This window comes from Colius striatus, chromosome 1, assembly GCF_028858725.1.
Source record: "Colius striatus isolate bColStr4 chromosome 1, bColStr4.1.hap1, whole genome shotgun sequence".
NCBI lineage: Eukaryota > Metazoa > Chordata > Aves > Coliiformes > Coliidae > Colius > Colius striatus.
This window is the reverse complement of record NC_084759.1, coordinates 2316488-2339383: the sequence shown is the minus strand read 5'-3', so window position 1 is coordinate 2339383 and position 22896 is coordinate 2316488. Positions and strand designations below refer to the sequence as shown.

The window sequence follows — 22896 nt, the reverse complement described above, 5'->3', positions numbered from 1 at the left end:
CACAACTGACAGGACAAGAGCAAATGGCCTGACGTTGTGCCAGAGCAGGTTTAGATTGGAGCTGAGGAAGAACTTTTTCCCTGAGAGGGGTGTCAGCCCCTGTGCCAGGCTGCCCAGGGAGCTGGGGGAGGCCCCAGCTCTGGAGGGATCCCAAAGCCATGGAGCTGAGGTGCTGAGGGCCAGGGGTTAGCGATGGGCTTGGCAGTGACTATGATTCTATGAATAAGGTGGTTACTACTTTTGCGTACTCTAAAGATTTTTCCAGGTCTAACAGTCAACACCTGCCTGTTTTGATAGCATTCAATGTATGTTAGAGGCTCCACCCAGCCCTGTGTCTCTGTCTTTCCATGGTCAGAGCACTAAGAGGTTTTACGTTGCAGGCAGCCTTAGGGAGCTGCACAACACCAGATACTCTCACCATCTCTCCTGGCTAACCCCATCTTCTTTACTCAGCTCTGTGGCTTTATGGATCATCAGAGCTCATCTCATCAAGAAAAGATGACAATCATTACTTAAAATAGTTTGAGTTACAGAAGGCAGCAGTGGAGGAGGGGAACTGAAGACTTAGGGGCAGAGATATCTGTGGTGCTTCCTGGGTTTGCAAGATTGGGCACTGGTTTTACTTATTGTTTTTAGTTTCAGACAACTGTGGTGCAGTTTTAAAGCCAAAATCTCAGGGCAGAATACTTAGCCTACACTTGAAATATTGACTTGTAATACTAAGTAGTTACTCTTACTGCTCCAGGGTATGACTTAAACAGACAAAATTAACAGTATCTACAGAATATTTCATTGAACAACTGAGAAAAATATTCCCCTTGGCCCAGCCATAGCTATTTTAAATCAGTGTCACTCCATGGACACTGGAGATATACTGATCTTAGAGCATCTGACAAGCTATAGAAGAGACAAATATAATGCTGTCATGTGTCTAATTTTGCACTGTCACTAGGAATGACGTAGCTATTCAACATCCCATTGCAGTCTATGGAAAAATCCCACTGATTTTCAGAGGTTAGATTTTATGTTCACACCCTTGCAAAAGCATAAAGGTCTAGGCATTTGTCAGTGAAGCAGTATTACTGACATTTCACAGGCTGACTTTTATGACTAGAATTAAAGCCAGGTCTGTGCCTGGCTTTTGTAGGGGGTTAGGTTTGGAGGACGGTTGGCTGTGAAGCTGCCAGGCTGCTGATCTGACTCCAGATCCATCAGGAATGGGATGAGCAGGTGCTACCAGTACAGACACACTACACACAGCAGACACAGACAATCACTGACAGAACAATATACAGAGAACATTGTGTTTACTGACACCACAACCCACAACCACCATTGCTGAGACACAGCACAAATGGCCTCATCCCGTTCTTATGCACCACTTAATCAAACTCCAAGCTTGCTACCAAATCTCACAATCCCAGTTCATGCACACATACAAACGTATCCTCTGCTATATGGTCCAAACCTCTAATTCACTTATAGCCAGCTCTCAAAACCTTTGTTCTCTGCAGGAGCTGGTCTCCAGATTGGTGGTCTCTCACGTGTTTCAGGCTCCAAGATTTCTTACCTGTTGGTTAGGTGGATGTGAAGGAAGGAGACTCCACACCCTCCCTGGGCAGCCTGTTCCACTGCTCCATCTTCCTCACAGTGAAATAGTTTTTTCATAAATGGAACTTTTTGTGTTCCAGCTTCATCCTATTACCCCTTGTCTTGTTGCTAGATACAATAGAAAAAAGGGATGCCCCAGCCTCCTGACACCCACCATTTAGATATTTGTAAATATATATTCCCCCTCAATCTCCTCTTTTCTAGACTAAACAGCCCCAGGTCCCACAGCCTTTCCTTATATGAAAGATTTTCCAGGCCCCTGATCATCTTGGTGGCCCTGCACTGGCCTCTCTCCAGCAGTTCTCTGTCCTTCTTGAGTTGAGAAGCCCAGAACTGGACACAGGACTCCAGATGAGACCTCACCAGATGTGGCAGAGGGGGAGAAGAACCTCCCTCGACCTGCTGCCCACACTCTTCTTGCTGCCCCCAGGCTGCCATTGGCTTCTTGTCTACGAGGGCACATTGCTGGCTCATATTTAGCTTATTATCAATCAGCACTCCCTGGTCTCTCTCTGCAGAGCTGCTCTTAAGCAGTTTGACCCCCAGCCTGTACTAGTGCCTGGGGTTGTTCCTTCCCAGCTGCAGGATTCTGCCCTTGTCCTTGTTGAACTTCATGAGGTTCCTCTGTGCCCAACTCTCCAGCCAGTCGAGATCCCGCTGAATGGCAGCTCAGCCTCTGGGGAATCAACCAGTTCTCCCAGTTTGGTGCCATCAGTGAACTTGCTGAGGGTACACTCTCTCCCTTCTTCTTTTGATCTTTTCAGCATATAGAAATCCTAGATATAAAAGTCCTAGATGGGCTGGTGACTCACCCTGGCCATCAGTTTGATACCATATGATCAAGATAAGTCAGTGTTTCAGTTCCTGGAGAGAAGAGGATCAAATGTTCATAAGTTAGGAACTTTGCAGATGCTCTCTCTCTTAGTACTTTCCTGTGAGTCCAGTCTTTCCTTACTTGAAGAAAAGGTATCTTTCCACCTATTCAGGGCTCTAGGCCTGGTATAGATTAAAAGGGCATGGGAATAAATAATTAAAGTAGTTGCAGTGTCATGTGAATAAAGTCAGTAAGTAGTTGTGTACTCACAAATACACATTGCATTAAAAATGTCTTCTAGCATTCTCCTGGCTGAATGTTTGCCTTGGTAGTCTAAGGATCTGTGGTTGACAGTTTTAATATTATTGTCTAAATCCAAAGGATTTTTTAATCCACTGATTTGTTTCCCCTCTTTGCACAGGGATTGAGCCTATGGTCATAATTCTGGGAGTAATGCTGATATTTGCCCTGCTGTTTTCTGCTGTGGGCCTGGCTTCTCTCATCAGGTGAGAATTGCAGTGTACATTTGATTTGGTGCCACTTTTAGCTCCTGTGAGTGACTTGCACTTTATCCAGGTTTAGACCACATGGACACACAGCAGGTTTGAGTGTGTCCTTTGCTCTCCAGCCACATATCTCTTCCCTTTACCAAGTGATAGTGGCTTGAACACTGTGAGCATTGGTTCTGCTGTCTCAGGAGCAGCCATTTTACTCTTATCCAGCCCAAGTTTTGAAGAACATTTGCAGCCTGTTGCTGGAAGGGTTAGGTAGAATCATAGAATCATAGAGTGGTAGGGGTTGGAAGGGACCTTTAGAGATCATCCAGTTCAACCTCCCTGCAGAAGCAGGTCCACCTAGATCAGGTTGCACAGGAATGTGTCCAGGCAGGTCTTGAAGACCTCCAAGGAAGGAGACTCCTTCCTTGGAGACAGGTGATGCCTCTGAAGCATTAGAAAGGTGATTATCCCTTTGGAAGTACCAAGTGTGTAGTACAAACCAATGGCAGGAATCTGCTTTGAGAACCTCAAGGTGGGGACTGAGTGGGCTGCCATGTTAAATGTCTTTTTTCTTCATCTAGCTCATTCTTTCTTAGACTTCTATTCCTAATATAAACATATTTCCTATGAAGCACCTTTTTACTTTCTCCACATCCTAAAGAGAAAGAGAGAGAGAGAAATCTATGGAGAGGGTCAGGAGCAATTAATTAGGGTACCTTTTGATTACCAATCTGATTCACTCTTTGTTTTGAACTGGAGTGCAGCTCCCTGCTCATTCACATTGTATTTTTATAAGTCTGAGTGTGGGTTCTTTGCAGCAAATTAAGTAATCTGCTGGGGTAGTGACAGTTTCCAATGACTGCATAGGTGACACATGCATCCCAACTCTATATCCAAAGTGGACTGTTGTGCATGGACTGGGTGGGCAATGGAAATGGTTGTTCTTTGGCAAGAACACTGTGGCCACAGTCTAAAGCAGTTTGCTCCAAACTGTCCCCAGGAATAATCTGTCTCTCATTCTTGGTGTCTACATGGTGTGACTGAAATTAGAAGCATATTTACTCAGCAGTGATGAGTTCAGCAGAACAAGGTTTCTGGACTGTCCCATCCAACTCTGCCTCTGAAATCATCCCAAAACATGTTTTCTCTCCACTCTTGAATCATCCCACCAAATCCAAATGATAAAAGGCCACCCAGAAAGTAACACTCCAAACCATTCCCCTGCTTATAACACACAGCTGCTTCTGATACCTTATAGTTGCAGGCACTGAGGAGGTTGACTCCATCCACCTGCACTTTAAAGCCCTGCTCTATTCCTTGGCCACCAGCCTCTATGATTCCATAAATAAAAGACAGTCTTTCTGCCTACTCTACTTGTAAGATGTTCCACAAGTATCAGGCGGTGCTTGGGAAGGCTCAGAGTGACTGGCCATCTGCAAGAGAAAAAAAGTCTACCATGACTCAGACAGTGATTTATTCTAGGTAAGGGCATGTCTAGAGCTAAATTTAAACCACAGAATGATCTGAGTTCAAACATCTTAGCTCTGCCAGAGTTCTAGTGCACAACCTTAATGATGTCTCACTCCACTCTCTGTGCTGTGCTTTCAGCAAAGGGGTCCTTTCCTCCATATTTAGGGGAGAGGATGTGACTGACTAAGCAAGGTTTTCAGGTGGACAGGTGAAAGGTTCATAAATGCTGATATTTTTTGCAGGAAGTTTTTGCTTCTGCAGGGGAGTTGGATGAGATGATCTCTAAAGGTCCCTTCCAACCCCTACCATTCTATGATTCTAAGTTGAGTTGAGTGGCTTGAAACAAAGTGGTTACAAAAAGATTACTAAAAATCATCCCAGATGATGCCTGTGGTTGTGTGTCCAAGGCTCTCTCAACTCCAAAAAGCTGTCTGTGCTCTTCTAAAATGCCCAGATGCAGTGGGAAAAGTGAATTATGGTGATGTGTGGATATTCTGTGAAATGGATTATTTCTTCAGTACAGTTAGAAGAGTCATTCTATTGCCCACCTCATCTTAGGTGTGTGCAAATCAGACATCTGCTATGATGTAAACAAAGTTTCTTAAACAACAACAACAAAGTGACATTGAGGGTAACAGGGAACCTTCCCTTCCCTTCCCTTCCCTTCCCTTCCCTTCCCTTCCCTTCCCTTCCCAAAACAGCCATGTGATGGGTATTATTGGAAGATGTTTCTCAGATGAAACACTAACAGTGAAACTCTGGAGAGTATCATATTGACAGCTGAACCACCCCATGAACATGTAGTCCTTGGTGGTGCATTTTTGTTGTGATCTCTTCTGCCTTTCAAATTCAAGAGAAGCTGGGCAAATAGCAAGATGCAGTCAAGCAACAGACAGTATCTTTGCTGGTCTGACAACTATACTGAATTTTCTCTCTTGCCTCTGGCAAAATCTGGTAGTACTGAGAGTTATCCCTTAGAAAATGGACAGCAGCATCCCGTGGAGATGCCAGAAGCACATTGGTCCTGTGTTACATAGTTCTTGATAGATATTCTATCTGGCTCAGGTCCTGGAAGAAGTAGATCTGAATCAACAGAGTCTTCTTGATCTCGTTATTCCTGGTCAAGAGCAACAGCACTGGTTCTGCAATGCTACTTCCAAGACCACCATGCTGCATTGCTTTACACCACACACCCCAAACTGCTCATCCCCTGTGGCTTTTCCCTCTGGATGAACTCATGGTCATTACAAGGAGGTATCTCACTGTGTGCTTCAGGCTGCACCGTGCTGCAATATAGAAGTTTGGCCAGCACATTTTCACGGTGACTTGTGTCCAGGCAGCTTTATTAACAACCTGTGGTTCAGTTTCAGTGGCTATGAAAGGCTGGTGTGCCTGAGAGCTGTTTGCTCACCTGCCAGATTGGCTGGTCTATCATTCCTTCCTAATGCAGAATAAGGATAAGAAAAATAAACCCAAGCAAAACAAAGTATGCATTACTTACACATCCAATTTATATTTGTAACCAGACTGGCTCAGGATGCCTCTTGGTGATAGCTTTTCTTATCTGTCAATTGGATAACCCTTGCTGTTTGACTTGGGGTTTCTATCCAAGTCAGGACATCATGGTTTGTCTCCTGCTTTCACCCATGTCCACCCCTGCTGCCACAACACATGCTACAACTTTCCTGATACCACAGGGAAGCCAAATGTGGGGGACTCAGAGGTGGTATAAACTGGTTACCTGCCTAAAAATAGCTGTGGCTCTCCAAATCTCCCAGGCATAACATCTTGAACAGCCAGCTACTCAGGGGACCTAACAAGATAATACTGACCTTGGATGACCTCATCTTCATCAACCCAGAGCTACAGAAAAAGGTAAGTCCTTCCACTCATGAAAGTAATTTGGTAGGACTCTCAAAGACAGGTTTGCTGTAGGGTATTTTTATACCCATCAGAATCTGAGAAGGTCATTTAGTACTCCATGCTGCATTTTCCTCTGCATATCAGAAAATTTCCCATATGCTGAATAGTTTTGAGCCCAAGTGTAGCATCAGAGCTGTTGTGATGATGTAAAATAGTACCCTTGGTTGTGTTTATTCTAACAGCCAGGGTTTCTTTGTTCTTGAGGTTGGATGGCAAAGCATAGTTCATGTCCATATCACTAAAACATTTTACCCTGTAAATCAAAGTGTTTGTATCCAAATTACCTATTGAGAACCATTCCTGGCCCGTGCTGGCTCCTGCCCAGAGCTGAGGATCTCCTGGGGGAGAGTTATTTGGCACAGGGCACAGCCATGCTCAGGACTGTACCCACAATATAGACTGCTGTGGAGTAATCCCTTTGCCTAGGCCACTGGCACAGATACAGACTTCTTGTTATGTCAGAGGAGACACTTCAAAGAGTCACAGAATGCTGGGGGTGGGCAGGGCCCTGCAGAGCTCATTCAGCCCAAACCCCTGCTAAAGCAGGTTCCCCTCAATCAGGGGTCACAGGAATGTGTCCAGGTGGGTTTGGAAACCTCCAGAGAGGCCTTTCCTCACCAGAGAGATGTTCCAGTCACTTCAGCATCATGGTAGCCCTCCATGGAACTCTCTCTACATGATCTTTATTACTCTTGAGCTGAGGACCCCAGAACTGGACACAACACTCCAGATGAGGCCTCACCAAGGCAGAGCAGACGGGGAGCAGACCCTCCCTCCACGTGCTGCCCAATTCTTCTTCATACACCTCACTTCCCTGTGCCTTGTTCAGAGATGTGGCTTCTCCACTGAGACACAGCACTTCCATCACCTACAGTGCTTCAAGGTATTAAACAGGGTGAACCTTGTGAACCTTTTAGAGGCACTCAGAGAGGTGAGAGAGGTTTGGTGGGTTTAGGACGTTGTTAGCATGGGTGAAATGTATGGTCTGAGGCAGAGCTAAATTGGAGGATTCCACCCAAAGGTGGTAACTGTCTTACCTGCTTTCCTTGCCTTCCAGAGGCTGACCTTGGACAGTCTGACTGATGCAAACAGTGTAGCAGCCGACGGCAGAAGCCTGAAATCCACAACCCGCTCCTTTTCCTTGAAGAGTGCAGCTGCCACCCACGAAACCTCCAACGTGGCTCTGTATGAGGTAGGTTACAGCCTCATGCAGCTTCTCACTGCTTCTGTTCACTGTGAGGAAAGTCTTGGTCTGCAGTAGTGTAGGTCCCAGGATTGGAATCCTGCTGACAGACCATAGGGGTGAAAATAAGTTACACTCAAGCTTGGATTTACCAGTGTTTAGGGTAACTGTACCCTAACTCTCACCTGAGCTCATGGGGTCCTGTGGGGTGGTGGTGTTCCACATCCATATGTATCATTGCCAGGTTTGATCTCTGTTAGATGTGTAACCACCTGACGGCAGCATGAAGAATCCTTCTTACAAGACAGCCTTTCACAGAATCATTTGGTTGGAAAAGATCAAGTCCAACCCCTCACCTCACCCTGCCAAGCCCATCCCTAACCCATGGCCCTCAGCACCTCAGTTCCATGGCTTTGCAATATCTGCAGGACTGGGGACTCCCCTACCTCCCTGGGCAGCCTGGCACAGGGGCTGACAATGCTCTCAGGGGAAAAGTTCTTCCCCAGCTCTAATCTCAACCTCCCCTAGGGCAACTTGAGGTCATTTTCTCTTTTTCCTTGTTACTTGAGAGAAGAGACCAGTCTACACTTCGCTACAATGACCTGTCAGGGAGCTGTAGAGAGTGCTCACGTCTTCCTTCAGCCTTTTTTTCTCCAGGATAAACAACCCCAGTTCTCTCAGCTGCTTCTCATAAAACTTCTTCTCTAGATCCTTCCCCAGCTTTGTTTCCAATCTCTGGCCACGCTGCAGCCCCTCAGTGTCCCTGTGGCAGTGAGTGAGGGGCCCAGCACTGACACAGCCCTGGAGCTGCGGCCTCCCCAGGGCCCAGCACAGGGGCCGGGCACTGCCCTGGGGCTGCTGCCACCTCACTGCTGAGCCCAGCCAGGCTGCCCTTGGCCTTCTTGCCCCCCTGGGCACGCTGCTGCCTCCTGTTCAGCCCCTGCCACCAACCCCCCCAGGCCCTTTCCCTGCAGCAGCTTCCCAGCCCCTCTGCCCCAGCCTGGAGCTGCCTGGCCTTGGGGTGGCCCAGGGGCAGGATTTGGCCCTTGCCCTTGTTCAGCCTCATCCCATTGCCCAGGGCCCATTGCTCCAGCCTGATGGTGTTGACATTTGTAAGAAGATCTTTTCTTACAAGACAGACTCCAAATACACAATAAAGACTATCACATTCTCCTTTGTGCCAATAGGATTGTATGGAGTTTAAGCAGAAACAATGGCCAAGAAATCTCATCCCATCCATCAGTTCTTTTGTAAACACACAGCTTTTTAACAAAAGACAAGACTATTTTTTTTTCATTCCTACAAAGGAGCAAAATAAAATGGATCATTAATTCTAGAGAAAATCTCTGGACAGAGTCAATTTCCTTTTAAATCAATTTATTATTGCTTGTGAAATACTAATAGACAGTCGAGGTATAAAGTTCTGATCCAGGTGAAGGTCTTACACCTTACCCCATTTAATGAGAGTTTGCTGTGGATGTTCTTATTCAGGTGCAGTAAGAAAGAATCTATTGCCACAAATATTGAAAATCCCAACGACTTTCAAAGTGAAGGGCCTGGAATTCAGACATAGATCTCATGTTAGCTGTTGTTCAGAGATGTGCTCTGTCATTCACTCAGTTGTATTGTGGACAGGGAGACTGGGTCTGGCTGAAAAAAATTGAGATGGGAGCAGTTCACAACCTGCGGCAAAGCTCCACCAACGTCTTGAGGAAGGTAGGAACAGGGAACGGTGGGGCACATGGAGGGAAGGTTGTCTGGGAGACTTTTGTGACTGCAGAGTGTTTTTAGTCTACTTCTTTCCTGTTTAGCCATTGAATCACTCACCATGGCTGTTAATGAGTCTTGCTCAGTGGAATCTAGTGCAATGGACCATGCACGGTGGCATCTTACCAATGACCTGTGTGTCAGAGTCAGCAGCTTGCAAAATCATAGAATCACAGAATGTCAGGGGTTGGAAAGGGCCTTCAGAGATCATCCAGTCCAACCCCCCTGCAGAAGCAGGTTCACCTAGATCAGGTCACACAGGAATGTGTCCAGACAGGTTTTGGAGACCTCCAAGCAAGGAGCCTCCACACCCTCCCTGAGCAGCCTGGGCCAGGGCTCCCTCACCTCACAGTGAGAGAGTTTTTCCTTATGTTCAAATGGTGCTCTTTGTGTTCCAGCTTCATCCCAATACCCCTTGTCCTGTCACTGGATACAATAAAAAAAAGAGATGCCCCAACCTCCTGACATCCACCATTTATACACTTGTAACTATTAATGAGATCTCCCCTCAGTCTCCTCTTCTCCAGACTAAACAACCCCAGTTCCAGCAGCCTTTCCTCAGAAGGAAGATGCTCCAGTCCCCTGATCATCTTGATGGCCTTGCACTGGCCTCTCCAGCAGTTCCCTGTCCCTCTTGAGCTGGGGACATCCTAAACCTGACACTTCAAAGCCAGTGCCACTCTGAATGTACAATGAGTCCTCTAAGTGACCTTGTTTGCAAAGACAAAATGGTTTGGAGGAAATCATCCCTGCCAGTGTCAGGAGAGGGTGATGCACTCACAGCTGTTTTGATAAGTTATTTACTGACAACATGGCACAGACATAGCTGAGCATTTCTCTGGGATTTGCTTTGTGTCTCCAGCTAAGATGCCTGTTGGAAGTTTGCTTCTAGTCTTTAATTTTCTGATTACTACTAAACGACAAGGAAACAAATTTATTTACCATATTCAAGGCCAATAATTGTTGGCAGCTACTTGCCAGCATAGGAGTGGCATTTTTACACATAACAAATTTGCCAGGTTATGTCTCCAAAGGCATCATTGATGGATGACTTTGAATCCTTCAGGCATGGTATTGCTTTCCAGATCGGAACAGAGCTGCTGGAATACTCCACATGCTGACATCAATTTAGCCCACAGAAGTTGTTCTGTTTTAGTGTAAGATCCAATTAATTTTGTCTAAAGTAAAACAAATTCATGTTCAGCTGGCTTTTGCTATCTTGCTTTCTTTGCCTTAATGGATAGACTAAGAAAAGCAAAGCTTAATAAGAATGTAGGATAGCTGGAAATAAGCAGCAAAGAAGTAGTTTTCTTCCCCATCCTCGTGTGAGAGACTGAGAGTACAAGAATGATGAGGACATCTCGTGATATAAAGAAGCTACTGAGCAGATGTCTGGCTGACTTGGTCTTGCTGTGATCCCCTGTCTTGTTTCAGATGAAGGATCTGCGTCATGAAAATGTGAACCTGTTCCTGGGGTTTTTCTCTGACGGTGGCATCTTTGCCATAGTGACAGAGTACTGCTCCCGAGGAAGCCTGGAGGACTTGCTGAGAAACGAAGAAATGAAACTGGATTGGATGTTCAAGTCCTCTCTCATGATGGATCTAATTAAAGTAAATCCACTGCTCCTGCTGAGGCATGACCTGCATGTGACATTTATATTGACACCACTGTGTCATCCATTACTGTGGGATGGTTTGAGGAATGGGAGGAAAACCAGTGTGAATGTAATTATATTGGTATATGGGGTCTTTAACAGAGACCTCTTACTCTTGTTTTATTACCACCTGAGATAAGTACTATTTAGGGTAATTGGACTGTATCCACTCAGCAGGATTAGAGGTTAAAACTACAAATTAGCCTAGAACTGATCACCTAGAACAATGAATTTAGCCATCAATTCAAAGGCTTTTTTAGCCATTTCTGTCATAAATCAGAAATGCATCCAGTATAGAACGAAACTGTAGCCAATACCTGTCAGAATGGCTACGTGGATGGTCACTTTAGAAGAGTGTTCATACACTTCCAATCATGTCCCCATGTGTTTTCATAGTGAACTACCAACCTGGGACAAGTGACCTACAGATGGTAGACTCCCAGAACCATTCTTATAGCTCATAATACACCTTCTGATCCTCCTTGAGAGACATGAGTAAGGGCATCCAGCTCTTAATGGCTTCCTTTGGTCTAATCATTGGGTACCACTTGTGCCCACCTTCTTAACCATGTCTAAAAGCACAACTTCTGAGTGCAATAAGACCTAAGGCTACAGAGGGAGACATCTGACTGTTCTTTCCAGTATCACTTTACAATGTAGCTAACAGAATTCTTAACCTTAATCCATTTCTAAACTGTTCTCATAATTGCTTGGATTGGTCAGGGCTGCATGTGAAACAGTCAATGCTATCCAAGGGGACAATTTGGCTTGGTGTCTCTGAATGCTGATGGATAACATAATTCTTAAGGAAGAGCCTCAATCTTGTCTGTGTTTCATAGGGAATTAGGTATTTACACCACAGAGATTTTGCCCACGGACGTCTCAAGTCTCGTAACTGTGTTGTGGACGGCCGGTTTGTGCTGAAGATCACTGATTATGGTTATAATGAGCTCTTAGAAGCACAGAAATGCCCCTACATTCAACTACCCCCAGAAGGTAGGTGCCATAAGGAGATATTTGTCCATTGATTTAACAGACTCTTGTTCTAATGCAAGTGCAGGCCAGTGACCACATAAAGATTTATGTGCACAATTTCATGACATCTAGTTACCCATAAATGGTGCCTTGTTACAAGAAAGGATAAGCAAAGGGTTTTTTCAGACTTCTTGAAGGTGAAGTGAGTAGCAGAACGTCATAGAATCACAGAATCATAGAATGGTAGGGACTGGAAGGGACCTTTAGAGATCATCCAGCCCAACCCCACTGCCGAAGCAGCTCCCACCTAGATCAGGTCACACAGGAATGTGTCCAGGTGGGTCTTGAAGAGCTCCAAGGAAGGAGCCTCCACACCCTCCCTGGGCAGCCTGGGCCAGGGCTCCCTCATCCTCACCGTAAAACAGTTTTTTCTTATGTTTAAATGGAACTTTTTGTGTTCCAGCTTCATCCCATCACCCCTTGTCCTGCAATGATGGAACTTCATCATGTCGTAGTTGGAGAAGGATTTAAATGCCCCAGAACTTCTGTGATTGGTGGAATTGGCTTCACATCCATAGCCCCAACCCCATATTTGAAATATTGTGTTAACTCAAATGCAAAGAGATGTACTTTGTAGAACTAAGCCATCTGAAACACAAGATGATACAGGTTTCTTTTAAATAGGTCCTCAACATGCCAATGACCAAAGACTACCACATGGCATTCCCACTGATCAGGGACAGCATCTCACGGGACTAGGTTTGGACACTGATAGGTTTCTTTTTCCTGTCCATTGCCTTGGAGTTCCCCTAGTATCCCAGTTTATTTTCTGAAGCCTGGCTTCAGAGTTTTGATCCCTCTGCCACAAGATTTGTTTCCTACATATTTCCAGTGTCCCAGATAGGGCAGTTACCAGAAAGAAAAAACTATTTCACTGTGAGGTGAGGGAGCAGTGGAACAGGCTGCCCAGGGAGGGTGTGGAGGCTCCTTCCTTGGAGGTCTTCAAAAACATGTTCCTCTGCGACCTGATCTAGGTGAACCTGCTTCTACAGGGGAGTTGGACTAGATGATCTCTAAAGGTCCCTTCCAACCCCTCCTATTCGATGATTCTCTGATTCTATGATCTTCTCCCTCCTTACAAAAGTTATGTATATTGCAGTAGCTGAAATGTTCCTTATTCCCACTACTCCTAACACTCCATAACCAGAGTTACAATATCCCCATTTGAATTGATTTGTCTTTTGATAGGGCTGGGTAATGTTTAATGACTATTTCTTTCCCCACTCAAACTACTGGATTATACAGACTGATTCTATTTCAAACTGCCACAATCTGCTTTTACAGAAACTACTTTCATCTAAAGACAACTAGAAAATATTTTTAATTAACTGCTGCTTTGTAAAGAAAGCAACAAGGATAGCAAATAGCAAGAAACCTGGGCTTCAGTGCCAACATTTTTTCTGAGTGGTATTTTCAATTGAAAAAAAGCTGTTAAAGATTTTAGCAACAGTGGGAACATTTCTTATGTAGATGTTCCAGGCTGGTGTTTTAGCATGCAAAGTGTTGGCACAGCAAAATGTTTCTAAAAAACGGAGAGACATTTGGAAATCTCTTTTTTTTTTTGGTCAGGATGGAAGTTTGATTTAATTCTTCACACAAGAAACAAAAGACTTGATCCAGTGAATAAAGAAGCATGCTCCAACACTTCCTTAAATGACTGAGGGGTTCCTTTGTCTGAGCTCACATGTAAGAAACACGATGCTCTTGATTTATTTTAGAATTACTCTGGACAGCTCCTGAGTTGCTGAGAGACCCAGATATGTGCAGGAAAGGCACATTCAAAGGGGACATTTACAGCTTTGCAATCATCCTACAAGAAGTGGTTGTTCGTGGTCCACCATACTGCATGTCAGAGCTCTCAGCTGAAGGTAGGCCAGTATTTTGGTGCATTTTTAAGGCTTTAACAAAAGTGCTTGGAAAAAAACATCTGGCCAAGCCCCTGAGGTAAAATTTCAGTATGAAAATAATGTCCCAATCTCATGACCTTTCCCAGTCACAAGAAGCTGCTTTCAAAAAAACCCATCCAAAATAAATATCAAAATGTGTCGTTTTGATCTCAGCTGGGGAATGTGATTCACCACTGTTAGCAATAAAGCTGGGGCTCTGGGTACCCCTCAGATGCTTCAGAGCTGGCCAGAAGTCAGGCCTCTGTAGCACCTTCAGTTCCTTTAACTGTTCATCATGGTGTGGAGTGAAACCTGATGGCAGAATTGCCCATCGCCTGAAAACTCCTTCACTTCCCACTCGTCAGCCCTTTTTTGTTATGTCTTGTGGGCTGTTTTTGAACTGGATCCCTTGGAAGCATCCTGCTTTGTCCATCTGCCTATTTTTCCATAATTACTTCCCCAATTAAGAGGTTCTCTCTTCAGCAGAGGTCAAAGTGATACCCCATGACACCACAGGCATGTATGAAGTGACTTGTATCTGAAACAGCAAACAGATGAGCTCCATAGGAAGAGGAGACTGAGGGGGGATCTCATTAATAGTTACAAATATCTAAATGGTGGGTGTCAGGAGGTTGGGGCAGCACTTTGTTCTATGGTATGTAGCAACAGGACGAGGGGTGATGGGATGAAGCTGGAACACAAAATTTCCATTTAAACATAAGGAAAAACTCTTTCAGTGTGAGGTGAGGGAGCCCTGGCCCAGGCTGCCCAGGGAGGGTGTGGAGGCTCCTTCCCTGGAGGTCTTCAGGACTCCCCTGAACATGTTCTTATGGGACCTGCTTTAGCAGGGGGGTTGGACTAGATGATCTCTAAAGGTCCCTTCCAACCCTACAATTCTGTGATACTATGATTCTATGATTAACTACTCATGGTGCAACTCTGGTTAGCTCCAACATGCATAATTAGAGCAAACACACTGCAGTCAGGGTCAAATCACAAGCATTTGAACAGGGATGGGGAGAGAACAGTCAAAAAAGAGCTGATTTTAATAAAAGTCCATTCTCAACAGATTTGTAGCTGGACAGTCACCAAGTGGGGTATGGCCAGTCAGTATCTGTTCAGCACCTGGAATAATGGGGCCTCAACCTTTCTGCTCCCCAAGCAGCTGCAACAACGCAATGACAATGATGATGATGATGACAACGATGTAACCTACTCTATAATTCAGAGCTGGATCTGTGATGTAGCTTATAATTTAATTAGCAGGTGTTCCCCTCATCTAGAAAATGTTGCATGTAGTGCACTCCAGTTTCCTGACCCGCTAAAATGATTAATTTCTACTCACTGTGTCCTAATCCTCGAGGAGCTTTCACTCATGGAATGAATTTAAAACTGTCTGGGGAAAGCATTTCCCCTTGGCTGCCCCTGGAAATATTTGGGCCAGGTGCTTTTAGTTTATTTGGTGGAGACTGGTGGGATGAGCCAAAGAGCTTTAAACTGTCAATGCTGAAAAGCTTTTGGGTACTCACAGTAACAGCTGTGGAAATGCAGGGCTCCTGCCAGAAAGAGAGTGGTTTTCACTCCATTTGACTGCTCTGAACTACAGAAAATGAAATCTTCAAATGCAATCACTTTGGGATCTTTGTTTAAGCAGAAGATACAGTTCTGCCTTACAAAAACCACATTTCCTCCAGAATATTATTACTAAGAAATACCTAAATAGAAGTCAGAGTGGATGGTTTGGTTCAAACATCACATTCCCCTGTCCATGCTTTAGTGTTAAACAAAACCTGCAGCTCCACTCCTTTGCTGTAGGTGGTGGTCTGAAAGCCCAAGCCCAGTTCCTTATTAGTCTTGTTTCACTTCTGGATAGGGAGTCACCTCACAGACATTATTTTGAACCCAAATTCTCCCCTTAAAATACTTCCCACTGTCTCAGTTCCCATCAACCTCCCACGTACTGGTTCCCAGTTAACAATGAAGCATCAGAGGCTGCTGTCCTTCCTGTCTGGGCTCAGCCATAACCCCCTGCTCTCCTAGAGGTCTGCAGATCCTAATGGAGATAGTCTAAGGCAATTTCATTAAATCCAAGCCTGCAGGCTCACACATCCATCTGTCACACAACCTTCTCCCATTCAGACACTTTATTGCTCATAACCTGATTCTCCAGGGACAAGAAGGCAGATCAATCTCTTGTTTGTCAAATCCTCCAAGAGACTCCTGGCAGAGGAAAGCAAAAACCCCCAGTTTCATTTGACACAGCCACTGGGTGATGAAGAATAACAGTGATAACTGAAGGAGCAATCAAGGTCCATGTCCTTTACCCCCACAAAGACCCTCTGTCTCACAACATGCCTCCCACTCTTCTCTTTGTCACAGAAATTATAAAGAAAGTGAAGAAGCCCCCTCCCCTGTGCCGCCCAAACGTAGCCCCTGAGTTGGCTCCCCTGCAGTGCATCCAGGTAATGAAGCAATGCTGGGGTGAAGCCCCAGAACGACGTCCAACCTTTGAGGAGGTATTTCATAAGGTCAGTGAATAAAGCAGCAGGTGCAATCCTTTGTTTTCAGGTGGCAGGAAAGTGTGGGCTTTTTTCTTTGAGTGAGCCCTTAAATAATGATTGAAGTAGTCCTGGAGCTCTAATCTTGCTTTTGCTATTTGGTTGTTTTATGGTTTGTGGGGTCTGGTTTATACCTTGTCCTGAACTTGGGCTGCCATGGTACCAGCACATGGGGTGTGAAGCAGGCTGGACATGGGCTTGGTGCATAAAGACATGGGCTCATTCAGCCTGGAGAAAAGGAGGCTGAGGTGAGACATGATGACTCTTTCCAACTCTCTGAAAGGAGATTGTAGTGAGGTGGGAGTCAGTCTCTTCTCCCAAGTAACAAGTGATAAAACAAGAGGAAATGGCTTCAAGTTGTCCCACAGGAGGTTTAGATCGGGGATGAGGAGGAACTTTTTTCCTCAGAAGGTTGTTAGCCCCTTTCCCAGGCTGCCCAGGGAGGTGGGGGAGTCCCCATCCCTGGAGACACATAAATGAGATGCTGAGGGACATGGGTTAGTGGTGGGCTTGGCAGTGTGAGGGGAGGGGTTGGACTCGATCTTAGAGGTCTTTTCCAACCAACATGATTCTTTTCTGTGTGTCTTCACATTTGCAGTATGCCTGCATGGATGGTATCATGGAGATCAAAGATCTGTACATTATGATAGCACTGTCAGATCTATATGGTTTATGACCTTCCAAAGTGTTTAGAAGATGATAAATTTAACAGGAAAGTTCAGCAAGAGCTGTTAGCCACAAATATACAATGTCTGGCATAGGAGGTCTCTGAACTGCAGATTGGTGGAAGCTGGGAGCATATCCCAGGAAAATACAACCATATCTGATATGTATTTGAACAGCTTTCCCAGAAGGCTTCTACTGGCCAGTCTCATGGACAGATTTAGGCAAAACAAACCTCTTGTCTGATTCAGCAGTACTACTCCTATGTTCTTATAAGGTCAAAGTAGGTAAACCAATACCCATTATTTTTACCTTTCACTTCTATGAAACTGAATAATTTGACACTCATGTGACTGCATCATTGAGTTTAAGGCAGCTTCTGAAGCCAAAGATTGTCCAAATGGTCCAGAGGCTCAGTTTTAGGTCAAGAGGAGAAAACCTAACTCAGTGAGGAGCTGGGGATGGGAGGTGGCAGTACACACATACAGGCCAGTGTGCAAAGATGAATTTAAGACCATAAGCAGGTTATAAGTCTTACTAATGCCCTGGAATCTGCATCTCTGCATGCAAAGGGCTGCAAGTCACCCTAAAGTTCAGTCATGGGATAAATGAGGGTGCAAATTTGCAGCATGATGGGACTCCATAACAACTCACATCCGTGTTGATGTCTCATGGAAGGTGGTGGGTGTTTCACTTAATCCTCACTGAATGTTCACAGAGGTCCAACATGCTTCTGTGTAGCTTCCATAGTTGTTGATGCCAGTTCACCCTCTGGTTTGCATCTTTATTGTTGAACTCTTGCCACTGTTTGGGACAGTTTTTAGCACCATCCCTTTATAATAAGTGTTTGCTTTTTGTTCCTTTCCGAACTCAGAATGCTACAATGGTGTAATGAGATGGAGAACTAACTCTCCAGTTTGATTTTCCAGTTCAAAACCATCAACAAAGGGAAAAAGACCAATATCATTGACTCAATGCTCAGGATGCTTGAGCAGTATTCCAGCAACCTGGAAGATTTAATCAGGGAGAGGACCGAAGAGCTAGAGATTGAAAAACAGAAGACAGAGAAGCTACTGTCACAAATGCTCCCCCCGTAAGTAGTGGATATTTAAATGGTTTTTAAAATCCCACCATAGCTATACTGGACAAAAGAATTCCCCAGAAGCGAGCAAGATTGCAGAGCTGACCTCCAATTTTGGCAATCACCTTCCAAACAAAGTGAGAAACTTTAATCAATTCCTGCTAGAGCCACGTAGAACCTTCTATTTAGGGGAAGATCTTTCAAGCACAGTAGGACAAGAGTGCCTCAGCACTTGGGCATGTACTACAAAAGGGTTTGTGCCCTGTTATCTTTGCTTGTGTTGTTGTTTCAGATCAGTGGCAGAAGCCCTCAAGACTGGTGGCACTGTGGAGCCAGAGTATTTTGACCAGGTGACCATCTACTTCAGCGACATCGTGGGCTTCACAACCATTTCAGCCCTCAGTGAACCCATTGAGGTAGTGGACCTTCTGAATGACCTTTACACCCTGTTTGATGCTGTTCTTGGAAACCACGATGTATACAAGGTGAGCAGCAGCTGGGCCTGGGGATCAAGCTGTCTTGGTCAAAAACCTCTTGTGGTTCTATTCCACATCTCTGTTACATGTTCTTCAAGGTGATTTTTAATGTAATGATATTTGCTAGGTGGAGACAATTGGTGATGCCTACATGGTTGCCTCAGGGCTCCCAAAGAGGAATGGAAACAAGCACGCAGCTGAGATAGCCAACATGTCCCTGGACATCCTCAGCTCAGTGGGAACCTTCAAAATGAGGCACATGCCAGACATCCCCCTCAGGATACGGATCGGGCTGCACACAGGTAGGCAGCTGCTGAACATCAAAGAACTCCTTTACAGTTGTGTTTCCAGCTTTGAATGCTTTCTCCCTGCCTGCCCCAAAACAAGCAGCCTTAAAAGAAGGTTCAAAACCTTCCATAGCTACAAGGGCATTAAAACGGAAACACAGACCCCAAGGAGGAAAATAGCTCGATATCATTTGGGGAGAAATGATATATTCTATTGCAGTCAGGAGCTACATCAGACACATTAGTCACGTTAGTTGTCATGAGGGTGACACAGGATCTTCACCAGGGTGCTACAGAGACCTTCTCTGATGTCTTTGTAACTCTGTTCTGAAATGAAAAAGCACAGAAAAACAGGCATATAGAGTGAAAGAATGAAAAGGCTGGGGAGATTTCGTACAGGTAGGACATAACTGGAAGAATATGTGATACAGCTACTAAGAAAAAGTGATGTTATAAAGAAAGGAAAGTATCTCTAATGCAGGAATCATAATCCATTCAAGTAACAGAAAAGAGGTTTGTTTAAAAGGAAAAGAGATGGTTCCTTTTTTTATATTAAACTCCAAAAACAAAGCAAAAAGCCCTGGTAGGGCTGCACTCATGGGAGAGTATGACTGAGGTTTTTAAGTGGAGGAAAAGACATTTGCTGTTATCAGAGAATCAATATTTTTAGAAGAGATATAAACCTTCAGAATTTTATACCAGTCATCCATAATAATTTTTTCCCAGTTGTTCACCCCCAGGCTTCTTGCAGCTTCCTCTAAAGTACCAGGTGCTGCCCACTACGTGAAAACAAACAATGAATAAGACTGTCCAGGAGTCTCACCCAGTATTACAGGGATTTTTATCCTTCTGCCTCTTGGGTAATGCTCACATTTTTGCAGCTTTGTCATGCAAGTGTTTTGCAGAAGTCAGTAACCTGGTCCCTGTTGCACACATTGGGAAACAAGAGCAGAGAATTGGAACCATTTCACTCGGAATATCCAAAGAACTCTGAAAAATCATCTCCCTACTGTTTTATTTGGTGTTTGAGGGTCCTATCCAGCCCTTCACAAAAGTCTGAAGTGTTAAGGAATTATTGCAGGAGCACTGTGGGTTTTATACTCTGGCAGAAATTAGCTGAGACTATGACCTTAGCTTGTCTTGCCCCGAGCAAGAAGCTCTGGAGCATCAGCAGATTTTCAACATGGCAAGAGAGGAATTTGGTGTGCAACATCTGCTGCTGCCTGTTGACAGCAGTTCTGTGATGCCTCTTCCATGTACTCAGGTAAAAATCTATCCCAGATGACGTGTGCAGGGGCAGTTATTCTCATGAACTCTGGGTATCTGGAAAGTGGAGTTGTTAGGAACTCTGGTGTAGGGTGTGAGGGGAAGAGGGAGAGGAATTGGTATCTTTTTTGTAAAGAAGCAGAGAGAAGAACTTGTTTTGCACAGATCTGGCAATGTCATACTGTCATGGGAACAGGGAGAAATGAATGCTCCAAAGCAAACCAGCTCTCTGAGCCACCAGGCTGACAGCACAGTTTGATTAACCCTAGACATTGTTTCTCTTGAGGAAAAAGGCATGAAGAGGGAATCACCAGCATCATGAAAGCATTGAGGAAGCTCCTGGGAGAGAGGAGGGGTTGGCTAACACTTTCACTGTCCTGGAAAGGATTGGTGTGACCACTAGTTTTGCAGGCCAACTGCTCTCTGGAAACTGGTGCCAAGAAGAGTTCATGATGCCCTCTCTGAAAAAGCATGGGCTGCCTAAGTCACTCCAACCCCAACAGAGAGCTGCACCTCTGGGAACATCTTTTGGCCCATGGTCTGCTTTTGACAGTGCATGGGTCAGGCAAAGAGGATGAGACCAGTGTTTGGTCTGCAGTTCATCTCCTGCTTTAAATGAACTCTGGAGTCTTCTCTCTCCTCTCTTGACTGCGTGTCCATAAAAACTCATCTGACTCAACTGTTTCCACACCATCCATGTCTGGGCTGGGGCCGAGCAGTTGTGGTGAGAAGACAAGTCTTGCAACAAGGGCTGAAGAGGATCTCTTTATCACTCAGGCTCTCTGGCAGACAGCCCTGTGCTTTGATTGAGCTTGTTAACCTCTGTGGTTACTGGTGGTTGCTGCAGAGTCTGAGCCAGCATGGCTTATTCAGTGACCCTGCAAGCCCTGGCAAAGAACCATTTAAAAACAAACCAGTAAACCTGTATAACTAAACAACTAGGCCATAACATTCTCATCACAATGGTTTCCTCTGAAGCATGTTACTGTGGGAGATCTATCACTGGAAGTTTTTGTTAGCCCTTTGCTGAGGCTGTCTAGACAAAGAGGGAACACACACAGGCAGCAAAGACAGAGAATGAATTAACTCTTGGATGCTTTCACTATATCCTTTAGGCATGCTGACACTGTAGGGCTGGATTTGAACTAATAACTCTCTGCAACAGGAGGACAGGCTTAAAAGCAATACCCTAGAAAGATAGTAGCTTACCTTAAAGATCTCACCTATCCTAGGTTGTGAGCTTTGCAGAAGTGGTTGGATGACTGCACTAAGTAGGAAACCTGAATTTGGGCACCCAGGTGGAAGTGTTTCCAGGAGTCACAGGGAGCTTACATTCATTTCATGGATGGTGGAGATCTGATGGACATATACGTGGATCCTGGAGAGCTGCTCAGGTGCAGGAGTGGAAAGGCTCTCACAGTTCAGCTGACCATCTTGATGTGGCCTCTACTGACTGCAGCAGGAGCTCAGCTGCCTATATTTGTGCTTCTTAAAATGGAATCAAACCCTCCTCAATGAGGCCTCATTTTTTGACAAGAACCACTTTTGTTCTGTCCTTGCAGCACCTATTACAGAAGGAGCTCTGACCCCTTACTGAGATTTCTGAGTGCTGCTGCCGTGTCATCACCACAAGATGAAGAGGTGATGCTATGTGAGGTAGTGTTTTCTCAGGGAACTCTTCCATTGAGGCATGAATTAAAGTCTCCAACAAGACCCTTCTTTACCTATATGTTACATTAGTGTGCACACATTAAGGACCAGTTAGGTAAGCATTAGATTCTTAACCCAGTAAAATCAACAGTGCCTTTAACTGTTGTGCTATAAAAATGCCTATAGACTAGACCCTGAAAAAAACTTCCTCTAGTGGATATAGCTCCTCTCCTTGAACTGATTTAGTGAATACTGACAAAGATGGGAATTAAATTAGAAGAGATTCTGGACATCCAAGTTTGCACAGCACATTGGCAGTAGGAAAACACCATTAGATCAGGCTTTCCTGATCTCCAGCAGTCCCTGTGTCCTGTGTTTGATCCAGACATGTTGAAGTCCTTGTAACAATTTTGGTGTGAACCATATTTCCTCTCTTTTTTTTTGTTTAAGTCCTTATGCAAGCAGTGCCTCCTTGAGAAGGAGTTGAAGTGTGTTTTACCTCTCAGTTTGCAACCTCTGTAAATCATATTAAAATCCCGTTACTTTGACTCTGCAGCACAACTTTTCTGAGGGCAGCAAGAACAGTTCTTGCAAAGTTCCCCATAGCTTTCAGATATAGTTTCATTGTATTTGAGGTATACCTGAAAACTATATGAACAATCATTTCTTGTAACTAAGAAGGTTAAAATCACAGCAAAATTACATTATCCTAAAACAGGTAACTGACCACTCTAGATTAGGGTGTTATTAATATTATTGCTGTTGTCAAAAAATACTTTTAATTTGCAACACTTTATGTCATGAAAAACTTTATAGAATCATAGAATCATAGAATCATAGAATGGTGGGGTTGGAAGGGACCTTTAGAGCTCATCCAGTCCAACCCCCTGCAGAAGCAGCTCCCACCTAGATCAGGTCACACAGGAACGTGTCCAGGTGGGTCTTGAAGAGCTCCAAGGAAGGAGCCTCCACAACCCCTCTGGGCAGCCTGGGCCAGGGCTCCCTCACTCCAACACTGACACAGTTTGTTCTTATGTTTAAATGGAACCTTTTGTGTTCCAACTTCATCCCATC

At 44.7% G+C, this 22896-nt stretch overlaps 1 protein-coding gene across 1 annotated transcript in view; it reads left to right on the top strand.

The window, feature by feature from the left end:
- GUCY2F (guanylate cyclase 2F, retinal) overlaps positions 1-22896 on the top strand; it is a 52258-nt gene that overhangs the window by 7658 nt on the left and 21704 nt on the right. Inside the window, exons 4-14 of the mRNA XM_062020335.1 lie at positions 2847-2931; positions 6171-6267; positions 7373-7507; positions 9134-9214; positions 10700-10876; positions 11760-11916; positions 13674-13823; positions 16221-16369; positions 17992-18155; positions 18436-18628; positions 18747-18921. Of these exons, the coding sequence (XP_061876319.1) occupies positions 2847-2931; positions 6171-6267; positions 7373-7507; positions 9134-9214; positions 10700-10876; positions 11760-11916; positions 13674-13823; positions 16221-16369; positions 17992-18155; positions 18436-18628; positions 18747-18921 (1563 nt within the window). The remainder of the gene's footprint in view (positions 1-2846; positions 2932-6170; positions 6268-7372; positions 7508-9133; positions 9215-10699; positions 10877-11759; positions 11917-13673; positions 13824-16220; positions 16370-17991; positions 18156-18435; positions 18629-18746; positions 18922-22896) is intronic.